This window comes from Ovis canadensis, chromosome 22 (assembly GCF_042477335.2).
Source record: "Ovis canadensis isolate MfBH-ARS-UI-01 breed Bighorn chromosome 22, ARS-UI_OviCan_v2, whole genome shotgun sequence".
NCBI lineage: Eukaryota > Metazoa > Chordata > Mammalia > Artiodactyla > Bovidae > Ovis > Ovis canadensis.
Genome location: NC_091266.1, coordinates 66,769,517 through 66,796,295, shown reverse-complemented (window position 1 = coordinate 66,796,295; position 26,779 = coordinate 66,769,517). Strand labels below are relative to the sequence as shown.

The window sequence follows — 26,779 nt, the reverse complement described above, 5'->3', positions numbered from 1 at the left end:
AACCATAGCCCTGACTAGACGGACCTTAGTCGGCAAAGTAATGTCTCTCGTTTTGAATATGCTGTCTAGGTTGGTCATAACTTTTCTTCCAAGGAGTAAGTGTCTTTTAATTTCATGGCTGCAGTCACCATCTGCAGTGATTTTGGAGCCCCCGAAAATAAAGTCCTACACTGTTTCCACTGTTTCCCCATCTATTTCCCATGAAGTGATGGGACCAGATGCCATGATCTTCGTTTTCTGAATGTTGAGCTTTAAGCCAACTTTTACACTCTCCTTTCACTTTCATCAAGAGGCTTTTTAGTTCCTCTTCACTTTCTGCCATAAGGGTGGTGTCATCTGCATATCTGAGGTGATTGATATTTCTCCCGGCAATCTTGATTCCAGCTTGTGTTTCTTCCAGCCCAGCGTTTCTCATGATGTACTCTGCATAGAAGTTAAATAAGCAGGGTGACAATATACAGCCTTGACGTTCTCCTTTTCCTATTTGGAACCAGTCTGTTGTTCCACGTTCAGTTCTAACTGTTGCTTCCTGACCTGCAGACAGATTTCTCAAGAGGCAGGTCAGGTGGTCTGGTATTCCCATCTCTCTCAGAATTTTCCAGTTTATTGTGATCCACACAGTCAAAGACTTTGGCATAGTCAATAAAGCAGAAATAGATGTTTTTCTGAAACTCTCTTGCTTTTTCCATGATCCAGCGGATGTTGGCAATTTGATCTCTGGTTCCTCTGCCTTTTCTAAAACTAGCTTGAACATCAGGAAGTTCACGGTTCACATTTTGTTGAAGCCTGGCTTGGAGAATTTTGAGCATTACTTTACCAGCGTGTGAGATGAGTGCAATTGTGTGGTAGTTTGAGCGTTCTTTCGCATTGCCTTTCTTTGGAATTGGAATGAAAATTGACCTTTTCCAGTCATGTGGCCACTACTGAGTTTTCCAAATTTGCTGGCAAATTGAGTGCAGCACTTTCACAGCATCATCTTTCAGGATTTGAAACAGCTCAACTGGGATTCCATCACCTCCACTAGCTTTGTTCGTAGTGATGCTTTCTAAGGCCCACTTGACTTCACATTCCAGGATGTCTGGCTCTAGGTGAGTGATCACACCATCGTGATTATCCAGGTCGTGAAGATCCTTTTTGTACAGTTCTTCTGTGTATTCTTGCCCCCTCTTCTTAATATCTCCTGCTTCTGTTAGGTCCATACCATTTCTGTCCTTTATCGGGCCCATCTTTGCATGAAATGTTCCCTTGGTATCTCTAATTTTCTTGAAGAGATCTCTGCTCTTTCCCATTCTGTTCTTTTCCTCTATTTCTTTGCATTGATCGCCGAGGAAGGCTTTTATCTCTTCTTGCTATTCTTTGGAACTCTGCATTCAGATGCTTATATCTTTCCTTTTCTCCTTTGCTTTTCGCTTCTCTTCTTTTCACAGCTATTTGTAAGGACTCCCCAGACAGCCATTTTGCTTTTTCGCATTTCTTTTCCATGGGGATGGTCTTGATCCCTGTCTCCTGTACAGTGTCATGAACCTCATTCCATAGTTCATCAGGCCGTCTATCTATCAGATCTAGGCCCTTAAATCTATTTCTCACTTCCACTGTATAATCATAAGGGATTTGATTGAGGTCATACCTGAATGGTCTAGCGGTTTTCCCTACTTTCTTCAATTTAAGTCTGAATTTGGCAATAAGGGGTTCATGAATGAGCCACGGTCAGCTCCCGGTCTTGTTTTTGTTGATTGTATAGAGCTTCTCCATCTTTGGCTGCAAAGAATATGATCAATCTGATTTCGGTGTTGACCATCTGGTGATGTCCATGTGTAGAGTCTTCTCTTGTGTTGTTGGAAGAGGGTGTTTGCTATGACCAGTGTGTTCTCTCAGCAAAACGCTATTAGCCTTTGCCCTGCTTCATTCCATATTCCAAGGACAAATTTGCCTGTTACTCCAGGTGTTTCTTGACTTCCTACTTTTGCATTCCAGTCCCCTATAATGAGAAGGACATCTTTTTTGGGTGTTAGTTCTAAAAGGTCTTGTAGGTCTTCATAGAACCGTTCAACTTCAGTTTCTTCAGCGTTACTGGTTGGGGCATAGACTTGGATAACTGTGATATTGCATGGTTTGCCTTGGAGACGAACAGAGATCATTCTGTCGTTTTTGAGACTGCATCCAAGTACTGCATTTCGGACTCTTGTTGACCATGATGGCTACTCCATTTCTTCTGAGGGATTCCTGCCCGCAGTAGTAGATACAATGGTCATCTGAGTTAAATTCACCCATTCCAGTCCATCTTAGTTCGCTGATTCCTAGAATGTCGACGTTTGCTCTTGCCATCTCTTGTTTGACCACTTCCAGTTTGCCTTGATTCACGGACCTGACATTCCAGGTTCCAGTCACATCCACAGCTGGGTGTTGTTTTTGCTTTGGTTCCATCCCTTCATTCTTTCTGGAGTTGTTTCTCCACTGATCTCTGGTAGCATATTGGGCACCTACCGACGTGGGGAGTTCCTCTTTCAGTGTCCTATCATTTTGCCTTTTCATACTGTTCATGGGGTTCTCAAGGCAAGAATACTGAAGTGGTTCAGCCTTCTAGAAATCCTAGCCAGAGAATAAACCAACAAAAAGGTGTGGAAAGTATGGAGATAGCCAAGGAAGAAGTGATACAGTGCTCCTTGCACATAATATGGTGGTACACGTGGAAAGTGCAAAATCTTCAGCCACAGTCAGAAGCAATAAGCTTTGTAAGGTCATTGAATACAAAATTGAGCAAAAGTCAATTGTATTTCTGTCTACTAACTACAGTAGCTTTAGGAAACTCCTTGTTGTTGTTCAGTTGCTAAGTCATGTGCCGCTCTTTGAGACTCCATGCGCTGCAATACACCAGGCCTCCCTGTTCGTCACTATCTTCCGGAGCTTGCTCGAATTCCTGTCCATTGAGTCCATGATGCCTCCAACATCTCATCCTCTGTCCTCCCCTTCTCCTGCCCTCAGTCTTTCCCAGCATCAGGGTCTTTTCCAGTGAGCTGGCTCTTCACATCAGGTGGCCAACGTATTGCATCTTCACGTTCAGCATTAGTCCTTCCAATGAATATTCAGGATTGATTTCTTTTCGGATTGACTGGTTTGATCTCTTTGCCATCCACGGGACTCTCAAGGCTTTTCCAGTACCACGGTTTGAAAGCATCAGTTGTTAGATGCTCAGCCTTCTTTATGGTCCAACTCTCACATCCACACCTGACTACTGGGAAATCGATAGCTTTGACTTGGCAAACCTTTGTTGGCAATGTGATGTCTCTGCTTTTTAATATGCTGTCTAGGTTTGTCAAAGCTTTCCTCCCAAGGAACAAGCATTTTTAAATTTCATGGCTGCAGTCACCATCTGCAGTGATTTTGGAGCCCAAGAAATTAAAAGCTGCAACTGTTTCCACTTTGCCCCCATCTATTAACCACGAGGTGATGGGACCGGATGCTGTGAAAGAGGAGAGTGAAAAAGCTGGTTTAAATCTCAACATTAAAAAAAACTAAGATCACATCATCTGCATATCCAAAGTCGACATTTCTCCCAGCAGTCTTGATTCCAGCCTGTGATCCATCCAGCTTGGCATTTCCCATGACGTGTTCCGCACAAAAGTTCAGTAAGCAGGGTGACGTAAGTATGCAGCCTTGATGTGCTTCTTTCCCAATCTGGAACCAGTCCGTTGTCCTATGTCTGGTTCTAACGGTTGCTTCTTGACCTGCACACAGGTTTCTCGGGAGGCAGAGTAGTCTAGGATTCCCATCTCTTTAAGAATTTCCCAGCTCTCTCTTGACTCCATCTTGGCAGTAACGGCAGTGGTGTCTGTGATCTGGTTGCCAACATGCAGCTCTCTGCACCCAGGAGCTACACACTCCAGGTGACCGGCCAGGAGACCGTTGCCCAGATCACGGCTCAGGTAGCCTCGTTGGAGGGCATCCCTCCAGAAGATCAAGTTCTGCTCGTGGCAGGCACACCCCCAGAGGATGAGCCTACCCCGGGCCAGTTTAGGGTGGAGGCTCTGAGCACTCTGGAAGTAGTTGGCTGCATGCTTGGAGGTAAAGCCCATGGTTCCCGCCAGGCCCATGCTAGGAAAGCCAGAGGTCAGACTCCCAAGGTGGCCAAACAGGAGAAAAAGAAGACAGGCCGGATCGAGAGGCACATGCCGTACAACCAGCGCTTTGCCAGTGTTGTGCCCGCCTGTGGCAAGGAGAAGGGCCCCAGTGCCAGCTCTCCAGTCCTTTGTAATCTTGACTTTCTCTAATAAAGCCGCTTAGTCCAATCCAAAAAATAAAATTTCCACAGTTTGTTGTGATCCACACAGTCAAAGGCTTTTGGGTAGTCAATGAGGCAGAAGTAGATATTTTTCAGAAATTCTCTTGCTTTTTCTTTGATCTGGTGGATGTTGGCTTTTTGATCTCTGGTTTCTCTGCCTTTTCTAAATCCAGCTTGTACATCTGGAAGTTCCTAGCTCATGTTCTGTTGAAGCCTACCTTGAAGGATTCTGAGCATTGCCTTGCTAGCCTGTGAAATGACTGCAGTTGTACAGTAGTTTGAACATTCTTTGGCATTGCCCTTCTTTGGGATTGGAATGAAAGTGACCCTTTCCAGTCCTGTGGCCATTGCTGAGTTTTCCAAATTTGCTGGCATATTGAGTGCAGCATTTTGACAGCATCATCTTTCAGGATTTGAAACAGCTCAGCTCGAATTCCACCACCTCCACTAGGTGTTTGCAGTGACACTTCTAGGGCCCGCTTGACTTCACATCCACGAGGCCTGGCTCTAGATGAGTGCTCACACCATCACGGTTTTCCGGGTCATTAAGACCTTTCTTGTACAGAGTTTTGGTGTGTTCTTGCCACCTCTTCTTAGTATCCTCTGCTTCGGTTAGGTCCTTGCTGTTTCTGTCCTTTCTTGAGCCCATCTTTGCATGAAGTGTTGCCTTGGTATCCTCAGTTTTCTTGAAGAGATCTCTAGTCTTTCCCATTCTGTTGTTTTCCTCTATTTCTTTGCATTGATCACTGAGGAAGGCTTTCTTACCTCTCCTTGCTATTCTCTGGAACTCTGCATTCAGTTGGCTATATCTTTCCCTTTTTCTTCTTTGCCTTTCACTTCTCTTTGTAAAGCCTCCTGGACAACCACTTTCCTTCTTGCATTTCTTTTTCTTGGGAGTGGTTTCGGTCACCGCCTTCGGTACAGTGTTACGAACCTCTGTCCATAGTTCCCCAGGCACTTTGCCTACACCAGATCCAATCCCTCGAATCTGTCACCTCCACTGCATAATCACGAGGGATTTGATTCAGGTCACAGCTAAGTGGTCTAGTAGTTTCCCCTACTTTCTTCAATTTAAAACTGATTTTTGCAATAAACAGCTCCTGATCTGAGCCACAGTCAGCTCCAAATCTTGTTTTTGCTGAGCCTCTCCATCTTCAGCTGCAAAGAACAGAGTCAGTCTGGTTTCAGCGCTGACCGTCTGGAGACGTCCACGCGTAGCATCGTCTCTCGTGTTGCTGAGGGAGGGCGTCCGCTGTGCCCATGTGTTCTCGGCAGGACCCTGCTGCCCTGCTTCACTGTGTGCTCCAAGGCCAAACGTGCCTGTCGCTGCTGATTCCTCTTGACTCGCTGCTTTTGCACTCTAATCCCCTGTGGTGGAAAGGACACGTTTGTTTGGTGTTAGTTCTAGGAGGTCCTGTAGGTCTTCATGGAACTGCTCGACTTCAGCTTCAGCATCAGTGGTCAGGGCACAGACCTGGATTACTGTGATACTGAATGGTTTGCCTTGGAAACAAACCGAGATCATTCTGTCGTTTTTGAGACTGCACCCGAGCACTGCATTTTGGACTCTTAATTGACTCTGAGGGCTACTCCATTTCTTCTAAGGGACTCTTCTCACAGTAAATACAATGGTCATCTGGATTAAACTCTCCCTTTGGTGTCCATTTTGATTCTTAGACTCCTTCAGTCCAGTTCAGTTCAGTCGCTCAGTCGTGTCCGAGTCTTTGCGACCCCATGGGTCGCAGCACGCCAGGCCTCCCTGTCCATCACCAACTCCCGCAGTTCACTCAGACTCACGTCCATCGAGTCGGTGATGCCATCCAGCCATCTCATCCTCTGTCGTCCCCTTCTCCTCCTGCCCCCAATCCCTCCCAGCATCAGGGTCTTTTCCAGTGAGTCAACTCTTCGCATGAGGTGGCCAAAGTACTGGAGTTTCAGCTTCAGCATCAGTCCCTCCAGTGAACACCCAGGACTGATCTCCTGTAGGATGGACTGGTTGAATCTCCTCACAGTCCAAGGGACTCTCAAGAGTCTTCTCCAACACCACAGTTCAAAAGCATCAATTCTTTGGCGCTCAGCCTTCTTCACAGTCCAACTCTCACATCCGTACATGACCACTGGAAAAACCATAGCCTTGACTAGACGGACCTTTGTTGGCAAAGTAATATCTCTGCTTTTCAATATGTTATCAAGGTTGGTCATAACTTTCCTTCCAAGCAGTAAGCGTCTTTTAATTTCATGGCTGCAGTCACCATCTGCAGTGATTTTGGAGCCCAAAAAAATAAAGTCTGACACTGTTTCTACTGTTTCCCCATCATTCTGCCATGAAGTGATGGGACCAGATGCCATGATCTTGGTTTTCTGAATGTTGAGCTTTAAGCCAACTTTTTCACTCTCCTCTTTCACTTTCATCAAGAAGCTTTTTAGCTCCTCTTCACTTTCTGCCATAAGGGTGGTGTCATCTGCATATCTGAGGTTATTGCTATTTCTCCCAGCAATCTTGATTCCAGCTTGTGTTTCTTCCAGTCCAGCGTTTCTCATGATGTACTCTGCATAGAACTTAAATAAGCAGGGTGACAATATACAGCCTTGACTCCTTTTCCTATTTGGAAACAGTCTGTTGTTCCATGTCCAATTCTAACTGTTGCTTCCTGACCTGCATATAGGTTTCTCAAGAGGCAGGTCAGGTGGTCTGGTATTCCCATCTCTTTCAGAATTTTCCACAGTTTATTGTGGTCTACACAGTCAAAGACTTTGGCATAGTCAATAAAGCAGAAATAGATATTTTTCTGGAACTCTCTTGCTTTTTTGATGATCCAGCGAATGTTGGCAATTTGATCTCTGGTTTGTCTGCCTTTTCTAAAACCAGCTTGAACATCTGGAAGTTCACAGTTCACGTACTGCTAAAGCCTGGCTTGCAGAATTTTGAGCATTACTTTACTAATGTGTGAGATGAGTGCAATTGTGCAGTAGTTTGAGCATTCTTTGGCACTGCCTTTCTTAGACTCCGTGGTGTGGGATAATTCTAAATCTCCACCCGGGTTATACAGACGGCAAAGAGTGCCTGGTATCTTTCTTGGCCCTGGAACTTGGGCAACGCTGAGAAGTCGGTGGCTGCACAGCCCTGCTGACTAGACTGCGGTGCAGCAGGCCCCCTGCTCACAGCCCTCGTGTGCTCACAGCAGGCCCCCTGCTCCCAGCAGCCCCTCCGCTCGCAGCCCTCGTGCGCTCCAGCTGTGCTTGGTTGCCCTGTGCCCTCAGTCTGCCCCCGTGGTCGTCTCTAGACCTTTTCCCCCACGTCCTTGACACTTTGAGGAGACCGGTGGGTATTTTGAGGCTTGCCCCTCAACTTGGGTTTGCCTAGTGTCTTCTCATGATTAGACCAGGGCTCGAGGGCCTGGGATGAGACCCCAGAAGTGACGTGCCATCTGCTTAGTGTGACCCTCCTCTGCAGTTAGGGTGAAGCCTGCATCTCCCCACTGTGAGGGCACCCTCGCGGGGACCAGTCGCCAGGTGCCCCCAACACCAGCTGCCCCTCCCGGGAGCCCATTCCTGTTTCTCATTCAGCTGTCTGCTGACGCCGGTAAGGGCTGACTTGGACCCTCGTCCTGGCCCACAGCCCGTCGCTGCCACGCGTGGGGCGCACGTGGTCGGCTCGGGCTGTGGGAGCAGCTCTCCCCTCTTGGCCTGTGTCCTCTGACGCGATCTGCCCCTGTCCCCTTCCTCCCTGTAGCTCCCGACTCGTGTGCTGTACTTTCCCCACCGCAGCCCTGGAACCGGCCGTTCAGCTGTTGCCTTGTTCTTTCTGGAGACCTGAATGTTACCTGGAAACCAAGATTCGGGGTGTCAGTGCTTTAGGGGCTGTGGTGTGGGGGCAGCTGTGAGGAGGGGGAGCGATGCTGCTGGCATCTGGAGGGCGGAGCCCAGAGATGCCAAGAAGACCCCCAGGCTCGGGTGGCCCCACAGCAGAGAGACCACCGCCCTGTGGTGCCTGCCAGGCCTGAACCACAGCAGCACGACCCTTCCTGGTGGTGACAGGCCCGGGCACCCCTCAGTCCCCCCGCGAGGACAAGCTGGCCGTCCAACCTGTGGGCTGTGGGCGAGGTCTGGGTGGCCAGGCCCCGGGATGGCAGGGTTTGTGGTGGGCAGGGCGGGGCTGTGGTGCCCGGAGGCCTCCGCGGGCGGCGACTGTGGGAGGCCGGCCGTCTCCTCCGGAGGCAGCTTGTAGGCCCCGGGGTGTGGGGCGAGGTCCTGGGGCCGCCTTGCCCCTGGCTTGTCACCCAAGATCATTGCCGCCCGCCCTCACAAGCAGCCCTGGAGACATCGTCGTGGCTGTGGGGAGCCCCCCGTGATCTGCGGGGCAGACAAAGTGCGGGAGCCGTGGGCAGCCGTCTTGGTAGAAACGGCTTTATTAGAAACTGGAGTGCGTGAGCGCGACATGCAGACGGGCGCGGGGGCCGAGGCGGCCGCTCCCGGGGCAGAGCCGGTCTGGCTGGAGTGCGTGTTCACGCAGCCGCTGAGCTTTTGAGTTCAGTGCTGAAAACGCAGGAGTTCATCTGCAGAACCGAATTCTCACATGAAAGCCACGGCAGGGCCAGGCGTGCCGCACGCCTGTCGCATTTCACAGATGCAGGAGCTAGGTGTCGGGAGTGAACAGACGTGGGGAAACACCCTGACGTTAGAAATTCAGCGTTTTATCAGGTAATGGTTTTCCTTGTAATACTACTAGCTGGTTGCGCCAAAGAATCACTAATCCTAAAACTCAAAAGAAGAATCTCGGGTCTCGCGGCGATTTGCAACGTAAGGATGCTGATGCCTGGGACGGTCCGGGGTGCTGGCCTCCCTGCCGCAGGTGTGTGAGGCCCAGCCCTGGTCCCCAAGCCGCTGGCCGAGCACGTCCTGCCTGCGCTGGGCAAGGCGACCCCAGCAGGCCGGTGGAAACAGCCCTGGGGAGCGCTCTGTGCCCCCGAGGCAGCAGGCGCCTCTCCTCTCCGAAAGCACAGTGGCAGCCAGCCACGGGAGGCGGGCACGGGTGTGCGTGTCGCATGCACGGGTGCTGAAGGCGTCCGGGACCACCCCCAGGCGCCCCACACCCAGCGGGGTCGCAGAGGGGCCGCTGAGGCTGTCTCGGCTTTGGAGCTGCCGTCTAAGTCCTGTGCCCTTGGACGCGGGGCCTCAGCACAGGGGAACCCGCCCCACGGGGCAGTGCTCTCAGTGGCGAGCGGCGGGCACCGGGGCCATGGGGCACGGGGAGCGGCCAGTGGGAGCTGCGAGCCACTGGCGGGCAGCAGGGGGTGGCCGGGTGAAGGCTGTGAGGCTCGGGCACCCCCACCCCAGGGCAGGGCGAGCAGCCAGCGCTTGGGACAGAGGGCGGGATGTCTGGTGGGGGAACTGTGAGCCCAGGGCTGGGCTGCGGCCCCTGGAAGCCTCAGGGCTTCACATGGAAGGTTCCAGAACCCTTGGAATCTGTCGTTAGCAGGGGGACCAGGGGTCCGTCTTGGCCCTCCGTCATGGCAGACACTGGCAGACTCACACAAACGCTGCTCGGGGGCACCCGGGTTACAGTCCGAGGGGTGTGGGGCTCTGGGGGCAGGCTGGGCGGGAGCTGCTCGTCTGGGAAACATAATGAGCGTCCGGGGGTCGGCTCCTGGGAGCCTGCTCACCCCGGTCTGGTTTACATCTCACATCTTTAAATTTTACAGTCAGCCTCCCGGTGCCATCTCTGGGTCCGTGTCTGAGCCTGCACTCCCGTCCGACGGCCCCCCTGGGCCGCGGGGGGTCCCAGTCCACCCTGGGCTGCCACCTCTGCTACTGGAACGTGGCTCTCATCCTCCGCAGCTTGTCCTGAATCTTCCGGGAGTGCTTCTCGCTGGCCGCCTGCCGGGGGCCCGCCCCGCTGTCCGCCGCCAGCACAGTGATGTCAGCCCCGCTGAAGCGGGCGATTCTCTGCTTGAGCTGAGACTGCAACTTGGGGTCGGGGGCGAACGTGTAGGGGTTCTCCTGGAACGCGTGGACCTGGCTCGCCACCTTGGCAATGTTTCTGTGTCGGGAAGAAATGGGACATGAGTTTGCGCGCGTCTCGGGGGCGGTGTTGCAGCTGGTGGGCACTGGCCAGTCCCAGCCCGGCCGCATCAGAGTTCAGACCGCGAGGGGCCGCTGTTCATTCACACGCCAGACCTCATTTCAGGGCCCAGGCATGTTTGTCCACCTGCCCTGCGTCTGTCCATCCCTCCCTCCCTCCATCTGTCCGTCCACATTTCATTCCACAAACGCTGACCGGAGATGTGCTGTGTGAGACCTGGTCAGTGCTGAAATCCCCACGATAAGGAAGCGTGGAGCGCACACGGGTTAGTCCATCCGGGCGGGTTTGGTGCTCTGCACTTTGGCCCGGCCCCGTTCAATGACGTGGCGCCCAGTGAACCGTCCACGCGGGGAGCTAGCCTTTTGCCTTCCAGAGCTGGGCGTCAGGCGGCAGCTGACACTCCACCGGGCGTCATCCGGAAAACGGGGGCCTCTGAGCTGTGGACCGGGGAGGCTGTGGACCCCAGACACATGTGCCCACCCTGGTTTTGGGTGAAGACGTGGTGTGTTCCACGCGAATGCCTCCATTGTTAATGAGACAGGTGTGCAAACACACGCGCCCGTGAGCCGTGTCAGGAGGAGCACGCGTGAGCAGAGCCTGGCCAGGCCCTTTCTGGACTGTGGCCTTCCCTCAGTGCCCGCTTCCCCGTTGATCGCCATGGACCTCTTACAGTTAAGTATGCCTTGTGGATAATAGTGTTATCTCTAAACTACTGTTTTCAGGGACTGAAGGGGTCTCGCAGGCACAGGTGGAAATGTTGGGCTCCGTGCCCCCTGGGCCCTGCTCGCAAAGCAAGGCTGCTGTCCTTGACCCCAGGAGGCTGGACCAGCCTCCACCTGACTCCAGTGTGAACGGGCGGGCAGGGCAGGGCGGGGAGGACGGAGCTGTGGGAGGGGGTGCTCCTTGCAGACCCGCTGGCCCTGAGCTGGAGGCAGCGTGGGCCTGGGGCGCTGTGGAGGGGCGATGTGGCCGGGAGCCCCTGGAGAGGCTGGCCTGGGCCTGGATGCTGAGGGGACTGGTGCCGCACAGGCTGAAGTGGGCAGTGACCCTCTTTGGGGGTGTCTGAGTCGCTGGTTGGGTCACGGTGAGGGTGGTCGCAAACAGCGCCCAGTCTGTGCCTCCTGGTGGGTCCCCAGGGGTGCCAGCAGCTGAAGGGGCGGGGGCCTGACCAGGGTTCCAACAGGAGAGCGGAAGCGGGACAGAGGGAGGAGGCGGCTTCCGGGGGCTGGGGGCGGCTGCACAGAGCTGGGGTTCAGGGTGTGCCTGCTCTCCCAACAGGAAGGGAGGTTGCAACGACCTTCGACCTTGGGGCGGTGTTTGGGGCCACGGATGCCAGCGGTATGGGAAATGTTTACCCCGCACTTGTGGAGGAGGAGGCAGCTGGGGGTCACCTGGAGGGAGCGTGTGGCAGCCTGGGCCAGGGTGAGGGCTAGGTGGGGGCATTGTGGTCCAGGCCTCAGAGGAATAGGAGGGATGGGGAGACCCCTCACCTGGCTGGCTTGCCTGTGGGCCCCTCACCTGCTTGCTCACCTGTGGGCCCCTCACCTGAGCTTGCTCACCTGTGGGCCCCTCACCTGAGCTTGCTCACCTGTGGGCCCCTCACCTGAGCTTGCTCACCTGTGGGCCCCTCACCTGGCTGGCTCATCTGTGGGCCCCTCACCTGAGCTCGCTCCACCTGTTGGCCCTCACCTGTGGGCCCCTCACCTGAGCTTGCTCACCTGTGGGCCCCTCACCTGAGCTTGCTCCACCTGTGGGCCCCGTTGGTCATGGTGAAGCCTCCCGTCTCCAGCTGCTGTATGTGCATGGCCAGCAGGTGGGCTGACGGCAGGGTGGGCTGGGCCCTGAGGCGCCGTCCTTCCATCAGACACAGGCTGTCGCTCTTCAGGAAGACCTGGGACCCAGACGGGCATGGGGTGAGCAGGGGCAAGGGGGCATCCCTGGTGCCCAGCAGGGCTGGCCAGTGCCATTTGATGCATGGGGCGCCACACCCCAATTTGCCATCCAATTCAAAATGCCCCTTGGCTCCCGGGCTGGGGGTCCAGGCTCTGCAGCGTGTGGGCACAGGAGGAACACTGACTCCCCAGAAAGACATGCGCTTCCTGCTGCTGAGGTGCTGGTTCCAGAAGCGCGCTGAGGAACCTCCACCCTAACAAGACAGCGGCAGGCCCCCGGCTGCTGTCAGCCGACAACACACGGGAGCCGTCCCACTGGCGGAGCTGGGCCTGGGCTGGACGCAGGCTGCCCCTGGCGCCTCGGCCCGTCAGCCAGAGGCTGTGTCCTTGCCGACCGTCTCTCTCTCGAGGGGCAGTCAGGAGGCGGTGGGCTTGGATACCTGCACCCCCAGCGGGAGTCAGACCCATAAGGCACAGTCGGCAGGCAGGGCTCCTGGAGCGCCCCTGCCTCTGCCGGTCCCGCCACCCATCACCCGCTGCCCCTGGGGGGACGCGAGCTCCCGGGAGCTCACGCACACCGGTACCTCCACAGCTTTCAGCTCCTCCATCACCTCTGCTATCTTCGCGGGCAGAATTCTCCAGGCCTAGAGTAAAAGCGTGGGTGAAACCCCGGCCCCGCGGGGCCCCCCTGCCCGGCCGCGTGGGGGACCCACCGCGCACTGGCGCACGGCCGCGTGCTCCAGGCCGCCCAGAATCTGCATGGCCGTGGCGAAGTTCCTCCGCTCGTAGCAAGACTTCGCGATCAGCAGAAACTTGGAGAGCAGGGTCACTTGCAGCTGAAACCAGAGAACGAGACACTCACGTCCTGAGCTCTGAGGGGTGCAGGGCAGGGTCGGCGTCGGGGTGGGTGGAGCAGGCGGCCCACAGGGACAGGCATAGAGGCAGGCCAGGTGCTCACTGTCCCCTGGACAAACCTCGGCTCAGGACAGACGGGGGCAGCGGGGCACGCCCAGGACGGGGGGAGGGGGGCCCACAGGGGCCCAGGGTCTCCTCCGCCCGGCCGGCGGGACGGGCTTGTGCTGCCTGCTTCACAGGGTCGCTGGTCCACAGGGCGGAGCGCTGGGTCGGCTGGGAACCCCCAGCACCACCCCCCACCCCCGAGGGAGTCTCTGTCCACAGCCCAGTGCAAGGCCCGTCAGTGCTTGGATTTCACACGATTGCGGTGACTTGGGAGATTCTGGAGGATCCAGCTGACCCTCATTTCAGCTGCACCCCGCGGACCGTCGCCACGGCCAGCACCATCCTTCGGGGGGGACACCACCTGCGACCCCACCGCACACCCTGCTGCTGCGCTTGGCCAGTGCCTGGGTCCCGGGATGGCCCAGGGGTCACTCAGCACGTGGCCGCCCCCTGCCTGGCGTGAGAACAGTTACACGCCTGCTTCTCCCGTTGACGTCTTTTTCTTTGCAGGTCTGGACAGACGCAAAGCAGGAGCCCCCAGCCACTGCAGGCAGAGCTGCCCCACACGGGGGCCGGCCTCGGATACTGGGGTCTTGTGGCGGTCTCCTCGGGCGGCCAGCCTCTCTCCCCCACACCAGGCTCAGCACCGTGGCCTGTGTCCCCGGCTGTCCCCACGTGGGGCTGAGTGACAGGCCCTGGCACGGGCAGTGGGCTGCACGGTCGGTCCATTCGCTGCTGGTGGACACGGGGTGGCCTCCTCATCGCAGCTGCTGTGTCCCGTGACTTCTGCGCCCACTGCTGAAGCCGGAGGCCTCGTTTCCCTTTGTTCCCACCGTCACTCGTCTAAGACAGGGCCTGCCTGGTGGCTCTGCTGGTGAAGAATCCGCCTGCGATGCAGGAGACCTGGGCTCAATTCCTGGGTTGGGAAGACCCCCCGGAGAAGGGAAAGGCTGCCCACCCCAGCGTTCTGGCCTGGAGGATTCCGTGGGCCGTGCAGCACCTGGGGTCGCAGAGAGGCGGGCGCGACCGAGCGGCTCCCTCTGTCAGACGCGCCCCGCTGCTTCCCTTTCTCTGTGCCCCTGTGCTCCCGCGTCCCCAGGGATGGGATCCGAACGGGGTGAGCTGCCACCTCTGAGGGCTTCTGTTCAGCTCAGTTCAGTCGCTCAGTCGTGTCCTCTTTGCGACCGCATGGACCACAGCACGCCAGGCCTCCCTGTCCATCACCAACTCCTGAAGCTTGCACAAACTCACGTCCATCCAGTGGGTGATGCCATGCAGCCATCTCATCCTCTGTCGTCCCCTTCTCCTCCTGCCCCCAATCCCTCCCAGCATCAGGGTCTTTTCCAATGAGTCAGCTCTTTGCATCAGGTGGCCAAAGTACTGGAGTTTCAGCTTCAACATCAGTCCTTCCAATGAACACCCCGGACTGATCCCCTGTAGGATGGACTGGTTGAATCTAAGAGTCTTCTGCAACACCACAGTTCAAAAACATCAATTCTTCAGCGCTCAGCTTTCTTTAGAGTCCAACTCTCACATCCACACATGACTGCTGGAAAAACCATAGCCTTGACTAGACAGACCTTTGTTGACAAATGCCTCTGCTTTTTAATATGTTATCTAGGTTGATCATAACTTTCCTTCCGAGGAGTAAATGTCTTAATTTCATGGCTGCAGTCACCATCTGCAGTGATTTGGGAGCCCAAAAAATAAAGTCTGACACTGTTTCCCCATCTATTTCCCATGAAGTGATGGGACCAGATGCCCTGATCTTAGTTTTCTGAATGTTGAGCTCCAAGCCAACTTTTTCACTCTCCTCTTTCACTTTCATCAAGAGGCTCTTTAGTTCCTCTTCGCTTCCTGCCATAAGGGTGGTGTTATCTGCATACCTGAGGTTATTGATATTTCTCCCAGCAATCTGGATTCTAGCTTGTGCTTCCTCCAGCCCAGGGTTTCTCATGATGTTCTCTGCATATAAGTTAAATAAGCAGGGTGACAACATACAGCTTTGATGTACTCCTTTTCCTATTTGGAACCAGTCTGTTGTTCCATGTCCAGTTCTAACTGTTGCTTCCTGGCCTGCATACAGATTTCTCAAGAGGCAGGTGAGGTGTTCTGGTATTCCCATCTCTCAGAATTTTCCACAGTTTATTGTGATCCACACAGTCAAAGGCTTTGGCATAGTCAATAAAGCAGAAATAGATGTTTTTCTGGAACTCTCTTGCTTTTTTGATGATCCAGCGGATGTTGGCAATTTGATCTCTGGTTCCTCTGCCTTTACTAAATCCAGCTTGAACATCTGGACGTTCACATTTCACGTACTGTTGAAGGCTGGCTTGGAGAATTTTGAGCACTCCTTTGCTAGTGTGTGATGAATGCAATTGTGCGGTAGTTTGAGCATTCTTTGGCATTGCCTTCAAGATTGGAATGAACACTGACCTCTTCCTTTCCTGTGGCCACTGCTGAGATTTCCAAATTTGCTGGCATATTGAGTGCAGCACTTTCACAGCATCATCTTTCAGGATTTGAAACAGCTCAACTGGAATTCCATCACCTCCACTAGCTTTGTTCATAGTGATGCTTCCTAAGGCCCACTTGACTTCACATTCCAGGATGTCTGGCTCTAGGTGAGTGATCTCACCATCGTGATTATCTGTGTCATGAAGATCTTTTTTTTGTTTTTGTATAGTTCTGTGTATTCTTGCCACCTCTTCTTAATATCTTCTGCTTCTGTTAGGTCCCTACCATTTCTGTCCTTTATCGAGCCCATCTTTGCATGAAATGTTCCCTTGGTATCTCTAATTTTCTTGAAGAGATCTCTAGCCTTTCCCATTCTGTTGTTTTCCTCTATTTCTTTGCACTGATCATTGAGGAAGACTTTCTTATCTCTTCTTGCTATTCTTTGGAACTCTGCATTCAGATGGGTATATCTTTCCTTTATCCCATTGCTTTTCGCTTCTCTTCTTTTCACAGCTATTTGAAGGCCTCCCCAGACAGCCATTTTGCTTTTTTGCATTTCTTTTCCATGGGGGTGGTCTTGATCCCTGTCTCCTGTACAATGTCATGAACCTCATTCCATAGTTCATCAGGCACTCTATCTATCAGATCTAGGCCCTTAAATCTGTTTCTCACTTCCACTGTATGATCATAAGGGATTTGATTCAGGTCATACCTGAATGGTCTAGTGGTTTTCCCTACTTTCTTCAATTTAAGTCTGAATTTGGCAATAAGGAGTTCATGATCCGAGCCACAGTCAGCTCCCAGTCTTGTTTTTGCTGACTGTATAGAGCTTCTCCATCTTTGGTTGCAAAGAATATAGTCAGTCTGATTTCAGTGTTGACCACCTGGTGAGGTCTGTGTGTGGTCTTCCTGTTACATCCTCTGGCTCAGCTTTTGAGTTCTGACCGTTTTCTGAGAGCAGAGTTTACGTGTGGAAATCCATCTCCGGTTGTTCTGACGGCATAGCGAGCCACGTGCAGCGTGGGGACCGTGTGTGTTTCAGGCTTGGTCAGCACGTCCGCCCAGGGCTCTCTCCCTCATCCCTGCCCTGTGCTGCCCCTGCAGACCTCACACCGCCCCGCGAACAGCCCTCCCTGCACCGTCTGCTCACAGCGACACTGGCGTGGTCCCCTGGCCGCCGCCCCGGGTGGGGCTGGAGAGGGCTCTGGCCTGTGCCCGGGGCACCGGTGCCCCCCCCAAGGCACCGGTGCCCCCCCACGTCCCCCCAAAGCACTTGGAGGCCCGTGTGATGCCCTTGATGGGGTGAGCGGAAAGTTGCAGGTTGGTGTCGCTCAGGAAGACATCAAGGATTGGAGCAGATGGGGGCGAGGGCAGGGTCCCGGTGCCCACGTCCTGGCACAAGTGAGGAGGGGTCAGTCTTTCAGCTAATAAACCTCTGAAGTTGGAAGATTGTCCCTGAAAGGGGAAAGACTGGGGAACTCTGGGTATGTTGGTGGGCCTTGGGGCTTCGTCAGGGGTCAGGGGTGGAGGCCGGGGAACCGCAGGGGCCCTGCCTTGAGTGCCCCTAGTGCTCGCCTGCTCCAGGGGCTTCAGCTTGGGACGCTTCCGTGCACCCCCAGCAGAGGGGCTCGCCCAGGGAGGTGCCCTTACCGCTGGCACCCCGGACCCTGTGCTGGGGCTGGAGCCTCAGGCACCGACCTTGGAGGTGTGGCTGGTCACGATCTCGGCGGCAACCCAGGTGCTGACGTCATCAGCGCTTCTTAAAAGCTGTAACAGGTATTTGTCCTGGACGTAGTTGGGCAGAAATAAGCTGCAGGTTTTGGCTGACAGAGACTCAGAAGAGCTGGCCCTACAAGAGATGCAGGCACGGGTTCAGCGTGTCCCAGTCGGGACACAGCAGTGCCTGGGACCCTGAGGAGGGGGGTGGTGCCCAGCCCGGAACCCCGAGGCATTACCCATTAGCCAGTGTCTGGAAAGGCATTTACACCCGGCGGAAATGGCCGGGTGGAGCCCCGACCCCCTTGGCCACCGCAGCGCCCCCAGCTCGCGACACTCACTTGGGGACCGCTGCACTTTTGTCCGTGACGCCCAGGGCCCGCGAGTTTAGGAAGTGGACGGGGTGGCACTTCTGAAACAGCTCCTGCCAGGGATGAGGACACAGGGCAAGCAGCACCCCGTCTCAGGGCTGGGGCTCTGGGGGGCTCCGCACGTCCACCCGGCCGCGGCAGGGGGTGGGCGGCCGCTGCGTCCCTGTTCCTGCCGTCGCCTGCCGGGTGGCGGGGCCTGGGTCGGCGGGGGCTGGGGAGGGGCACCTAGGGGCTGACCGCCCGCCCAGTTCTAGCAGGAAGGGCCCTGGGCAGGGCAGGGCAGGTCAGGGCGCCCCCCGCAGGCCGTGTGGGCCTGGCGCCCCCACCTGCTGGAGCAGCGTCAGCTGGCTGAAGAGCTGCTGGGTGCTGCACTCGGTCAGGAAGTAGGGCCCCTTCTCGCCGGCCTTGGTGTAGGGCCCGTAGAAGTCCTCCAGGAAGCAGGGCTTGGGCAGGGCCGACGCGATACTGTACTGGCGCCCCTTGTGGTGGGGCAGCGCCAACCCGTTGCCCCGGGAGAGCCGCCAGGGGAAGCTCTGCAGGGTGGGTCCTTCGGGTCAGGGCGGCCCAGGCAGCCGGCGGCCGGGGGTCCCCAGCTTGGCTCAGATAGAGCCGCGGGGCAGAGCCCTGCCTCCCGCCCGCGGCCGCCCTGACCCCGGGATTTCGGCGGCTCCCCTGTTGACGGAGCCGTGGTGCTGCCTGCACTCATCACGGTGAGGCCCCCCAGAGACCCTGCCCCTTCCCGGCCACATCCCACCCTGCCCTTGGCCCAGGGTCAGGGCGGTGGGGCGGTCTGAGCCCCTGGCCAGCCCTCTCGTCCTTGTCCGGGGCTGTGACAGGAAGTGCCCGCCTCACCGGGCGGCTGCCCCGGAGCTGCAAGACGGAGTGCGCGCGCGCCTCTGCCCGTCTGCTGCATATACAGGCATGCACGTGTGTCTTTGTGGGTGTCGCTGCACCATGCGCGGGACTGGTGCCCATCTTCCCGGGAAAGGCCGCACCTTCCGGGAGACGGCGTCCTCTGAGAGCCTCTTACACAGGGCGTTGAGGGGCCTGGCGTCCTCCTCCACCTCCTTGGGGTCCTCCAGGTCCGTACCATGCAGGGTGCCCTCGGCCCGCCGCTCACTGCCCACCTCCAGCAGGCCCAGCAGGTGCTCCGCAGAGCCGTCCAGGGGCAGAATCTGGGCAGAAGCACGTGGGGTCACCTACCGCCTCCCGGGGGGTGCATCCCCCCCGCCCCCCGCCTCACCTGGGAGGAGAGGTAATCCTGGAGCCTCCCCAGGAGCCCGGCATTCCTCACAAAGTCCACGGCGTAGCAGTCCTCCAGCCAGGCCTGCAGCAGGCAGAAGCTCCGCCTGTAGACCTTGGTGAAGGTGGAGTTGGGCTCCTGGTGGGCCCTGGAGGCAGAGGAGGCCTGAGCCGGGCAGGGCCCCCTGCACCATCCCCAGATGGGACGGGATGGGGGAGCGTGGCTCTGTCTTTAGCGGGCACCTAAGTCTCGCCCCATGCCGCCCGCCCGCCTGGGCACGAGAGGGGCTGCTGCAGCCACCGCCCCCTCCAGCCCGCCCCAAAGTTGGGAAGGTGTCTGGAGCAGTGGGGTGGGCAGGGCCTCCGTGAGTCCCCTCCCGGGGTGCCCAGCCTGAGCTTGTACGGGCGTCTGGGGGCAAGGACAGGCCAGCTCAGGGCGAGAACACGTCCAACACCGCCCACCACGCTCTCCTGTGCTGACCCTGCCTGCCGGCTGAGGCCCTTGGGATCCCCCATACATCCTCCAGTACATGGGGGTCCCACCTGCCTTGCCCCCACCCTGCTTCTCCCCTCCGGGGGCATCAATGGCCGCTCCTGGCCCGTCTGCACCCCCCTCTCCGCCGCTGTCCTTGGCCTGGACCCTGGGGTACCTGGACAGGGTGCTGCTGATGCGGTCCAGCAGGAAGTGCAGGAAGTCGTGGGGGCTGCAGAAGTAGCGGAAGGTGTACAGGAACTGCTGCACGTAGCCCTCCAGGAAGGCGCCGCTGCGGGGGGCGGGCGTCAGCGCGGGCCGGCCGGCACCCGCCTGGGGTGTGTGCGGGTGTGCGTGTGCGGCTGTGTGCACAGATGAATGCACAGGGGTGTGTGTATGGGTGTGCGTGTGCAGGTGTGTGCAGAGGTGTACGTGTGCGGGTGAGTGCATGTGTGGGTGTGTATGGGTGTGAGTGCGGCTGGGTGCAGATGTGAGTGCAGCTGTGTGCACTTGTGCGTGAGTGCAGGTGTGTGTGGGGCTGTGTGCAGAGGTGAGTGCACGGGGTGTGGGTGTGAGTGCAGGTGTGCACAGGTAGGTGTGTGGCTGTGTGTATTTGTGTGTGGGCGTTGGCGTGAGTGTGCAGGTGTGTGCACTTGTGAGTGCAGGTGTGCACAGGTAGGTGTGTGGCTGTGTGTGTGTGGGCGTTGGTGTGAGTGTGCGGGTGTGTTTGAGTGCTTAGATGTGGACACGAGAGTTCTGTGCTGGAAGCACTGGCTGGACCACCACTCAGAACCAATGAGCCAGGGGTGTGGGGTACTGATCACATTAGAAATTCCTCAACATTTTCAGTCTGAAGACTTTTAAATTTCATTTTTTTAAAGGATTTTTTTGCCTGCGTGATGCGGCATGCGGGACCTAGTTCCCTAAGCAGGGAGCGAGCCTGCGCCCCCTGCATTGGAAGCTTGGGGTCTCTACCACTGGACACCGGGGAGGCCCCTGAAGACTTTCTTAATCTCCGTTTTTCAGGCTCTCCCTGTCTCCTTGTAGAAACCGCTAATTCAGAAAGCTGAGCAGGTGCAGGGGCCCTTCCCCAGCTGCAAATCACTGTCAGGAAAAAAGCAGGGGGGGCTTGTGGGTCCTCGGCCTCAGGCAGGGCCCCCTCGGGGTGCCCCCGGCACCAGGAGAGCAAAAAGGAGGTGGGGGTCCAGGAGTGAGGCCCCGCGGGCCGCTGGTCCCTTGCTGGACCCAGCCAGACGCAGGCAGGACTGGGCAGCTGGGGTCCAGCTCCCCGCAGAGGGGATGCCCTCTTGGGGGTGCTGTGCTCACGCGTAACACGCATGCCCTGTGACACACACATGATGTCTCCTGGAACAGTTTGGAGGGTTGTGGTGCTGAGTGACACCCCATCCCGCAGGGGAGGCGGATGAGGAGGCCTGAGTTTGAGGGGCAGCCCGGAGCGCCCCCCAGCAGGAGGCCCCCGGCAGCCCACTTAGGGAGGGCGACTTGGGGGGGCAGAGACAGCTGCTCCTGGAGGGCCCTGTCCCCCGCTGGCTATCAACAGCCTCCAGCCCACAGAAGACCTGAGGGGCTCCGGAGCAGCGTGCTGAGCCCCTAGAAGCCACCCTGGGGTGACGCTCCCACCATCGCGTGGGAGGAGGTCTGTGTCCAACCTGCTTGGGCCTGAGAGGGATGGGCCCTTAAGGAGGCTGCCCAGAGCCTGAGCCCCATGTGGGGCTCGGGGGTGCACCAAGGGATGGGGGGTCAGGGGTGCCTGGGGGCCCCGGGAGTGAGCAGCCTGGCCCCTCCCTGCTGCAGGCGAGCCCTTGCGCCCATGTTATTAGTTGGGGTCCCGTGAGCCTAAGGGGCCTCCCCGGTGGCTCAGCAGTAAAGAACCTGCCGCAGCGCAGGGACCACAGGAGACCCGGCTTCGATCCCTGGGTCAGGAGGATCCCCGGAGGAGGGCCTGGCAACCCACCCCAGTCTTCTGCCTGGAGAGTCCCTTGGACAGAGGAGCCCAGTGGGTTGTTGTGACTCAAGTGCCTTAGCACGTGGCACACGAGCCTAACCCTGCTCACGCCCAGCAGCGCTGTGGAGAGCTGGCTGGGTGCAGGCTGCCCTCAGCTCTGGAGCCCCATGTCAGTTACTGGGCATGCGACCTAGGAAGCTGGGCGCAGTCACGGTGCCTCGGGGGGGCCCGGCTGTGTGGAGTCAGGAGCCCGGCAGGCTGTCAGTCATGGTGGCCGGGTTTTCCCAGGGGTCTCCTTCAAAGTGCCCCCTGCACACCTGACCCAGGCCCCCAGACCCATGCGTGTGGGTCTGGGCCCCTCAACCAGGAGCCTGGCCAAGGAGGCCAGTGGGCGCTGACACAAACTTAGGTTTCTGACGGGAACTCCACACAGGTAGCATGCAGCCCCGCCTCAGGGGCGCAGGGAGACGCCCGCCTCCTCCACCCGACCCTGGGCCTGTGCCCCCCTGGTCTACGGGAGCCTGGGGGCACAGGGGTCCCAGCGTCCCCCCCGGGCTGCACCTGGAGTACAGGTAGGCCATGAGCCCCAGCGGGGTGCCAGCCTGCAGGACGCGCGCCTTGGGCTGCCGGCCGCCGCGCGGGTGCTTGCTGACGTTGTAGAAGATGAGGGAGGAGGACTCGTCCAGGGGGCTGAAGTCCAGCGTGTCGCAGTGGGCGGCCGCGATGTTCACGATCACGGGCAGCGCGCAGGGCTCCAGGCCCCACTGCTCCGCGTACACGACCTGGGGCGCGAGTCAGCGCTGTCTGCCTGCCCGGCCGCCCGCTCACTCCGCGCCTGAGCTGGGGCGGCCGCTCGGAGGAGGGCGTGTTTCCGCGCGGTTGGCGGGAGGAGCCTCTGGGCGGGGGCGGGGCCTTGCCTGGAGGTACTTCTTGGCCAGCCCGAGGAACTGCACCTTGGCCCGCATCTCCTCCAGCTGCCCCTTCAGTTTGGACAGCATGGTCTTCACCTCGGAGCCTGGGGGGGCACGCGGTCAGCACGAGGCGCCCGAGCCTCTCGGGCCGCCTGCCCCCAGCCCGGCCCTGGCCCAGCGAGGCCACCTCTGCTCCTCTTCTCCTTCTGCAGGAGCTTCTGGTAGAACTTCAGGGTCTTTCGGAAGTTCCTCTTCTCAATCGTGAGCTGCTGCTCCAGCTCCTGGGGAGGAAAGAGCTGTGAGCCCCGGGCGCCCGCCCTCGGGTTCAGGGGAGGCAGGCTCGCCCACAGGGCCAAGGGGGCCTTCGGGACGTCCGCGTCGGCTCAGTGGAACTGGGAGACGGCTCAGTAGCGTGGGAGGAACCAGATTCGACGGACTTGCTCAAAACAAGGCAGCCAAACGGGCGGGGTCGGTGACCACCAGCCCGCCTGGCCGCCCCACCAGCCCGCCCCACCAGCCCGCCCGGCCGCCCCGCAGCCACCCGGGAGGAAAGGCGGGCAGAGCCAGGTGGGCGCGTCCAGTGCCCTCTGGTCAGAGGGGTTGCCTCCCGGAGAGAACCCCAGGCGCCACGTCCCTGGCTGGGGGGACCTGGGCCCACGCCTCTCGTGGTCTCCTTGGTCTCAGGGATCAGCCGTGAGTGAGGGTCCGCGGGCACCTGTGGCTCCATGAGGCCCCTCTGTGGCCCCGGACCCACCCACTGAGGCCCCCCACCACACGTGCCACCCCTCAGGACCCCTGTGTGATGTGGGCTGGGCCCCCCACGTGCTCAGCCGCCTTGCTTGGGCACGAAGCTTGGACACGGCCAGCAGTGCAGACCCCGAAGCCCACCAAGCCAGCCCTGGAGCCACGCGCAGCCCCCTGGAGCGCAGCCCCCTGGAGCGCAGCCCCCTGGAGCCCAGCCCTGGGCTTCTGTGCAGAGCCCCAAGGCAGCAGGGGCGTCAGCCAGGCCAAGACCTTGAGGATAAACGCGTGAACGAAGATTGGCAGGGTGGTTGGTGTGAGCGGGCGTCAGTCCCGTGGGCACAGCCTGGCAGGCACACCGGCGGGCTCGCCCCAGGCGGGCTCGGGTGGTGGGTCTGCATGGAATACTGAGGGTTACTTCCTCCCGCCCTAACCCGACCAAGGGTTCTCACAGAATTAAAGGAGCATCTGCTCATTAGACCAATAAACGGGGATGGCCTGAGGTACAGTTTAGGCCCACTGGCCACTGGATTTACGTGGACCTGAGGTAGACAATAAATAAAACAGGACTCACAAGTCGGAAAGCCCAGAAAGTGTGGACAAAGAGAAGACGGAGGTGAACGTGATCGGTGCCTCCCACCTAAACGCTCGGAGCAAAGCCTTGTTAGGACAGCAAGCTGAGCAGAGACGCGCGCAACCGCAGGCCGCGGTGCAGCGGGCGGACGGCGCCCCCGCGTGGTCAGCGGCGGGAGGTGACCGCGCTCCCTCCGGCGGCCCCGCCCACCCAGGCCTCACACACGCGCCTTCTGGGAGCAGATGCGAAATGTGTCCACGGGATTTTTATGCCTTTTGTGTTTTTCCAAGGCCCCTGTTTGAAACGGACACGGTGGGTCTCCGAGTGTGGCGCTGGGGTCAGGGTCACCCGGGGCAAGAGCAGAAGTCCTGACCCACCTGCCCGCACTCAGGGTCCAGGGCATACGCCTTCCGGGGGCAGGAAGAAGAGAGAGACACCAGTCTCCCGCCCGGCGTGCCCCCGCCCGGCGTGCCCCCGCCCACCGTGCCCCTCGGGACCGGCCCCCGAGTGCACCGCCTGCAGAGCCGGTGTGGGACCCGGCGTGGGAGCCTCCTCCTGGCCGTGGGGTTGCGAGCGAGCAAGCCACAGATAGCGGCCCAGCGCGTCTGGGACCCGAGCTGGTCTCCCGTACACCTTTAAGGACCCTCGTGGGACGCGGGGCAGCCAGGCTCATCCATGGCCCAGTCTCCCTCCAGGAGCGGCTATGCCAGGAGAGCCCGGGATTGAGGACAAGGGCCCCAACGACCCCACCAGGCACCCGCCCAGGAGGCCACAGGCAGCACCCTCCCCAGCCCCGAGCACAGCGCGGGCTGGAAACAGGCTGCCTGTCCTCAGGGGCCCACACTGACATAATGCCACCAGCAATCGTGACCTGTGACATCCAAGGCTGTGACTTGTGGTGTCAAACATCATGACACGTAATATACGAGGACATGACCTGTGGTGTCAGAGGTCATGACCTGTGACATCCAAGGACATGACCTGTAGTATCAGAGGTCATGACCTGTGACACTGGAGCGTGTCACCCATGCCATCAGAGGACTCCCAGGCCAGCCCGCCGCCCTGCCCAGCACCGTTGAGTGGGGGCTGCTGGCAGGTCCGCGTGGAGCTGCCTCTGACCGGGCCACGCCCTCCTGGCCCCACCGCCCAGTGGCCCTCGTCTGGGGTCCTGTCTCTTGGTCCAGCTGAGGTCAGCGTGACAGCAGTGTTGGTGGGATGCTGTGGGTGCCTGGGCTCAGAGTTGAGGGGTGCCAGGGAAGCCCACAGGGTTTGGGGACCCCCACCCCAGGGTCTCTTCTCTATTAGATTCACCTACAGTGCGTGTGGGGTCCCAGGTGGCACAGCGGCCAAGAGCCCGCCCGTCAGTGCGCGAGGCGGGAGTCCCTGGGCGGGAAGACCCCTGGGGGAGGGTGTGGCAGCCCACTCCAGTGTTCCTGCCCGGAGAGTCCCATGGACAGAGGGGCCTGGCAGCCCACAGTCCCTGGGGTCGCAGAGCCGGGCACGACTCAGCACACAGACGGTGCGCGGCTGCCGAGAGCACAGGAGGCTGCTGGCTCTCCGGGACTGAGGCCTGCTGGGCTCCTCCTCTCCTGGCACTGCGTAGCCGGGTGCGGACACTCAGGAAGGTGGGGCTGGACGGTGCTGAGGCTCGCGGCGCGGGGCTGCAGGCGGTGGGGGGCGGGAGTGGGGTGCCCGGCTGCTGGCCGTTCCCTCCTGTCTGCCCCCCAGGGCCCACCCTGCGTGGCTGTGGCCCAGGTGGGAGCCTGGTCACTCAGGAGGGGTCCGCAGTCCAGGTCAGGGCTCCTGGTCGTGGAGGGGCAGACCCGCAGTGACTGGGCAGAGACCTGGGGTTCGGAGGGCCAGGCCTGGATGCTCTCATCCAGGACCTGCCGTCACCCTGCTGACCTGGGAGGAGCCGGGGCTGCGCCTGACCCGGAGGGGCATGCAGTGTGCTGCCCACCAGAGAAGCGACCCTGGGGCCTGGCCGAGCCGACCCGAGCTGACCGCCACAGGCAAGGTGGTTCTCACCTGTCATGCTGACCCTGCTGCCCAAACCCAGCTGTGGTCCCCAGGGCAAGGTGACCTCCTGCCAGCCGGCCCCTGGTGGCCAAGAGCCCAAAAGAGAGAAGCTGCTTCCTGCCCCCGAGATGGTGGATGCACGCACATGAACACAAGCCCCCTTGGAGGACACACAGTGGGGGCCCTGCCCAGCATGGTGGCAGCAGGAACAGGTGGGAACTGGGAGCCCTGGCTCGGACACGTCCTCCTTGCCCGCAGCGCGCGGGGCCGAGCCCTGACCCCGCCCCCAAGCCGAGACAGGCGCGGGGCTGAGCCCCGTCCCCCCCACCCTCCACCAAGCGGAGATAAGCGCGGGGCCGAGCACCCTCCCCCCGCTCAAGCCGAGACAAGCGCCGGGCCGAGCACCGTCCTCCAAGCTGGGACAAGCGCGGGCCGAGCCCCGCCACCTCCAAGCCGAGAGAAGCGCGGGGCGGGGCCGAGCACCCTCCCCCCCAGCGGACGCAGGGCTCACCGGACTCTGGGCGTTGGCCGCAGGGTCCCCGGAAGCCTTCTGCCCGGCCAGCTCTTGCACGTAGCTGTGCACGTCGGGGCCGAAGCAGTCGGCCTCATAGAAGGCACTGCACCAGCCGGGGCTGCAGCTCAGCGCGCCCGGTGGGGCGGGGCTCACCGCCAGGCCGCGCTCAGGGGGCTGGGGGGGCCGGGACTCGGCCTCGCCACCCCTCGCCGGGCCCCCGCCCTGCAGCTGGGCCCCCGGCTGCCGCTCCCTCCCGGCTTTGACGGACTGCTGAGGCCGGAACCCCACTTCGAAGTTGCCCCGAGAGAGCTCATCCGAGTCCACACCCGGCTTCTCCTTCCCTGGACAGAGGAGAGGGGGTCACACGTGACGACGTGGGTTCCGGGAGACAGTCCAGCCCTGACTGTAGGGAGAAGCGTCAGGTCCCGAGGAGGGGCTGGGAGGGTCCTCGGGGTCCCCTTCCCAGTGGGCCGCCCTGCAGGGCGGAGTCAGGACAGAGATCCCAGGGAACCTGGGCCTGTTCTCAGACGAGGCAGAGGGACCTGGGAACCCGGGGTCCCCGCGAGCAGCGGGCTGTTCTCGG

At 59.0% G+C, this 26,779-nt stretch overlaps 1 protein-coding gene across 1 annotated transcript in view; it reads right to left on the bottom strand.

The window, feature by feature from the left end:
- Window positions 1-8,670: 8,670 nt before the first annotated feature.
- KNDC1 (kinase non-catalytic C-lobe domain containing 1) overlaps window positions 8,671-26,779 on the bottom strand; it is a 56,007-nt gene continuing 37,898 nt past the window's right edge. The window contains exons 19-32 of the mRNA XM_069567435.1: window positions 26,194-26,537; window positions 22,536-22,629; window positions 22,355-22,452; window positions 21,999-22,219; window positions 19,650-19,763; window positions 19,001-19,148; window positions 18,753-18,932; window positions 18,084-18,290; window positions 17,728-17,810; window positions 17,369-17,519; window positions 12,967-13,089; window positions 12,838-12,897; window positions 12,095-12,252; window positions 8,671-10,319 (exon numbers count right to left, since the gene is read on the bottom strand). Coding sequence (XP_069423536.1) covers window positions 10,088-10,319; window positions 12,095-12,252; window positions 12,838-12,897; window positions 12,967-13,089; window positions 17,369-17,519; window positions 17,728-17,810; window positions 18,084-18,290; window positions 18,753-18,932; window positions 19,001-19,148; window positions 19,650-19,763; window positions 21,999-22,219; window positions 22,355-22,452; window positions 22,536-22,629; window positions 26,194-26,537 — 2,213 coding nt within the window. The 3' untranslated portion in view covers window positions 8,671-10,087. The remainder of the gene's footprint in view (window positions 10,320-12,094; window positions 12,253-12,837; window positions 12,898-12,966; window positions 13,090-17,368; window positions 17,520-17,727; window positions 17,811-18,083; window positions 18,291-18,752; window positions 18,933-19,000; window positions 19,149-19,649; window positions 19,764-21,998; window positions 22,220-22,354; window positions 22,453-22,535; window positions 22,630-26,193; window positions 26,538-26,779) is intronic.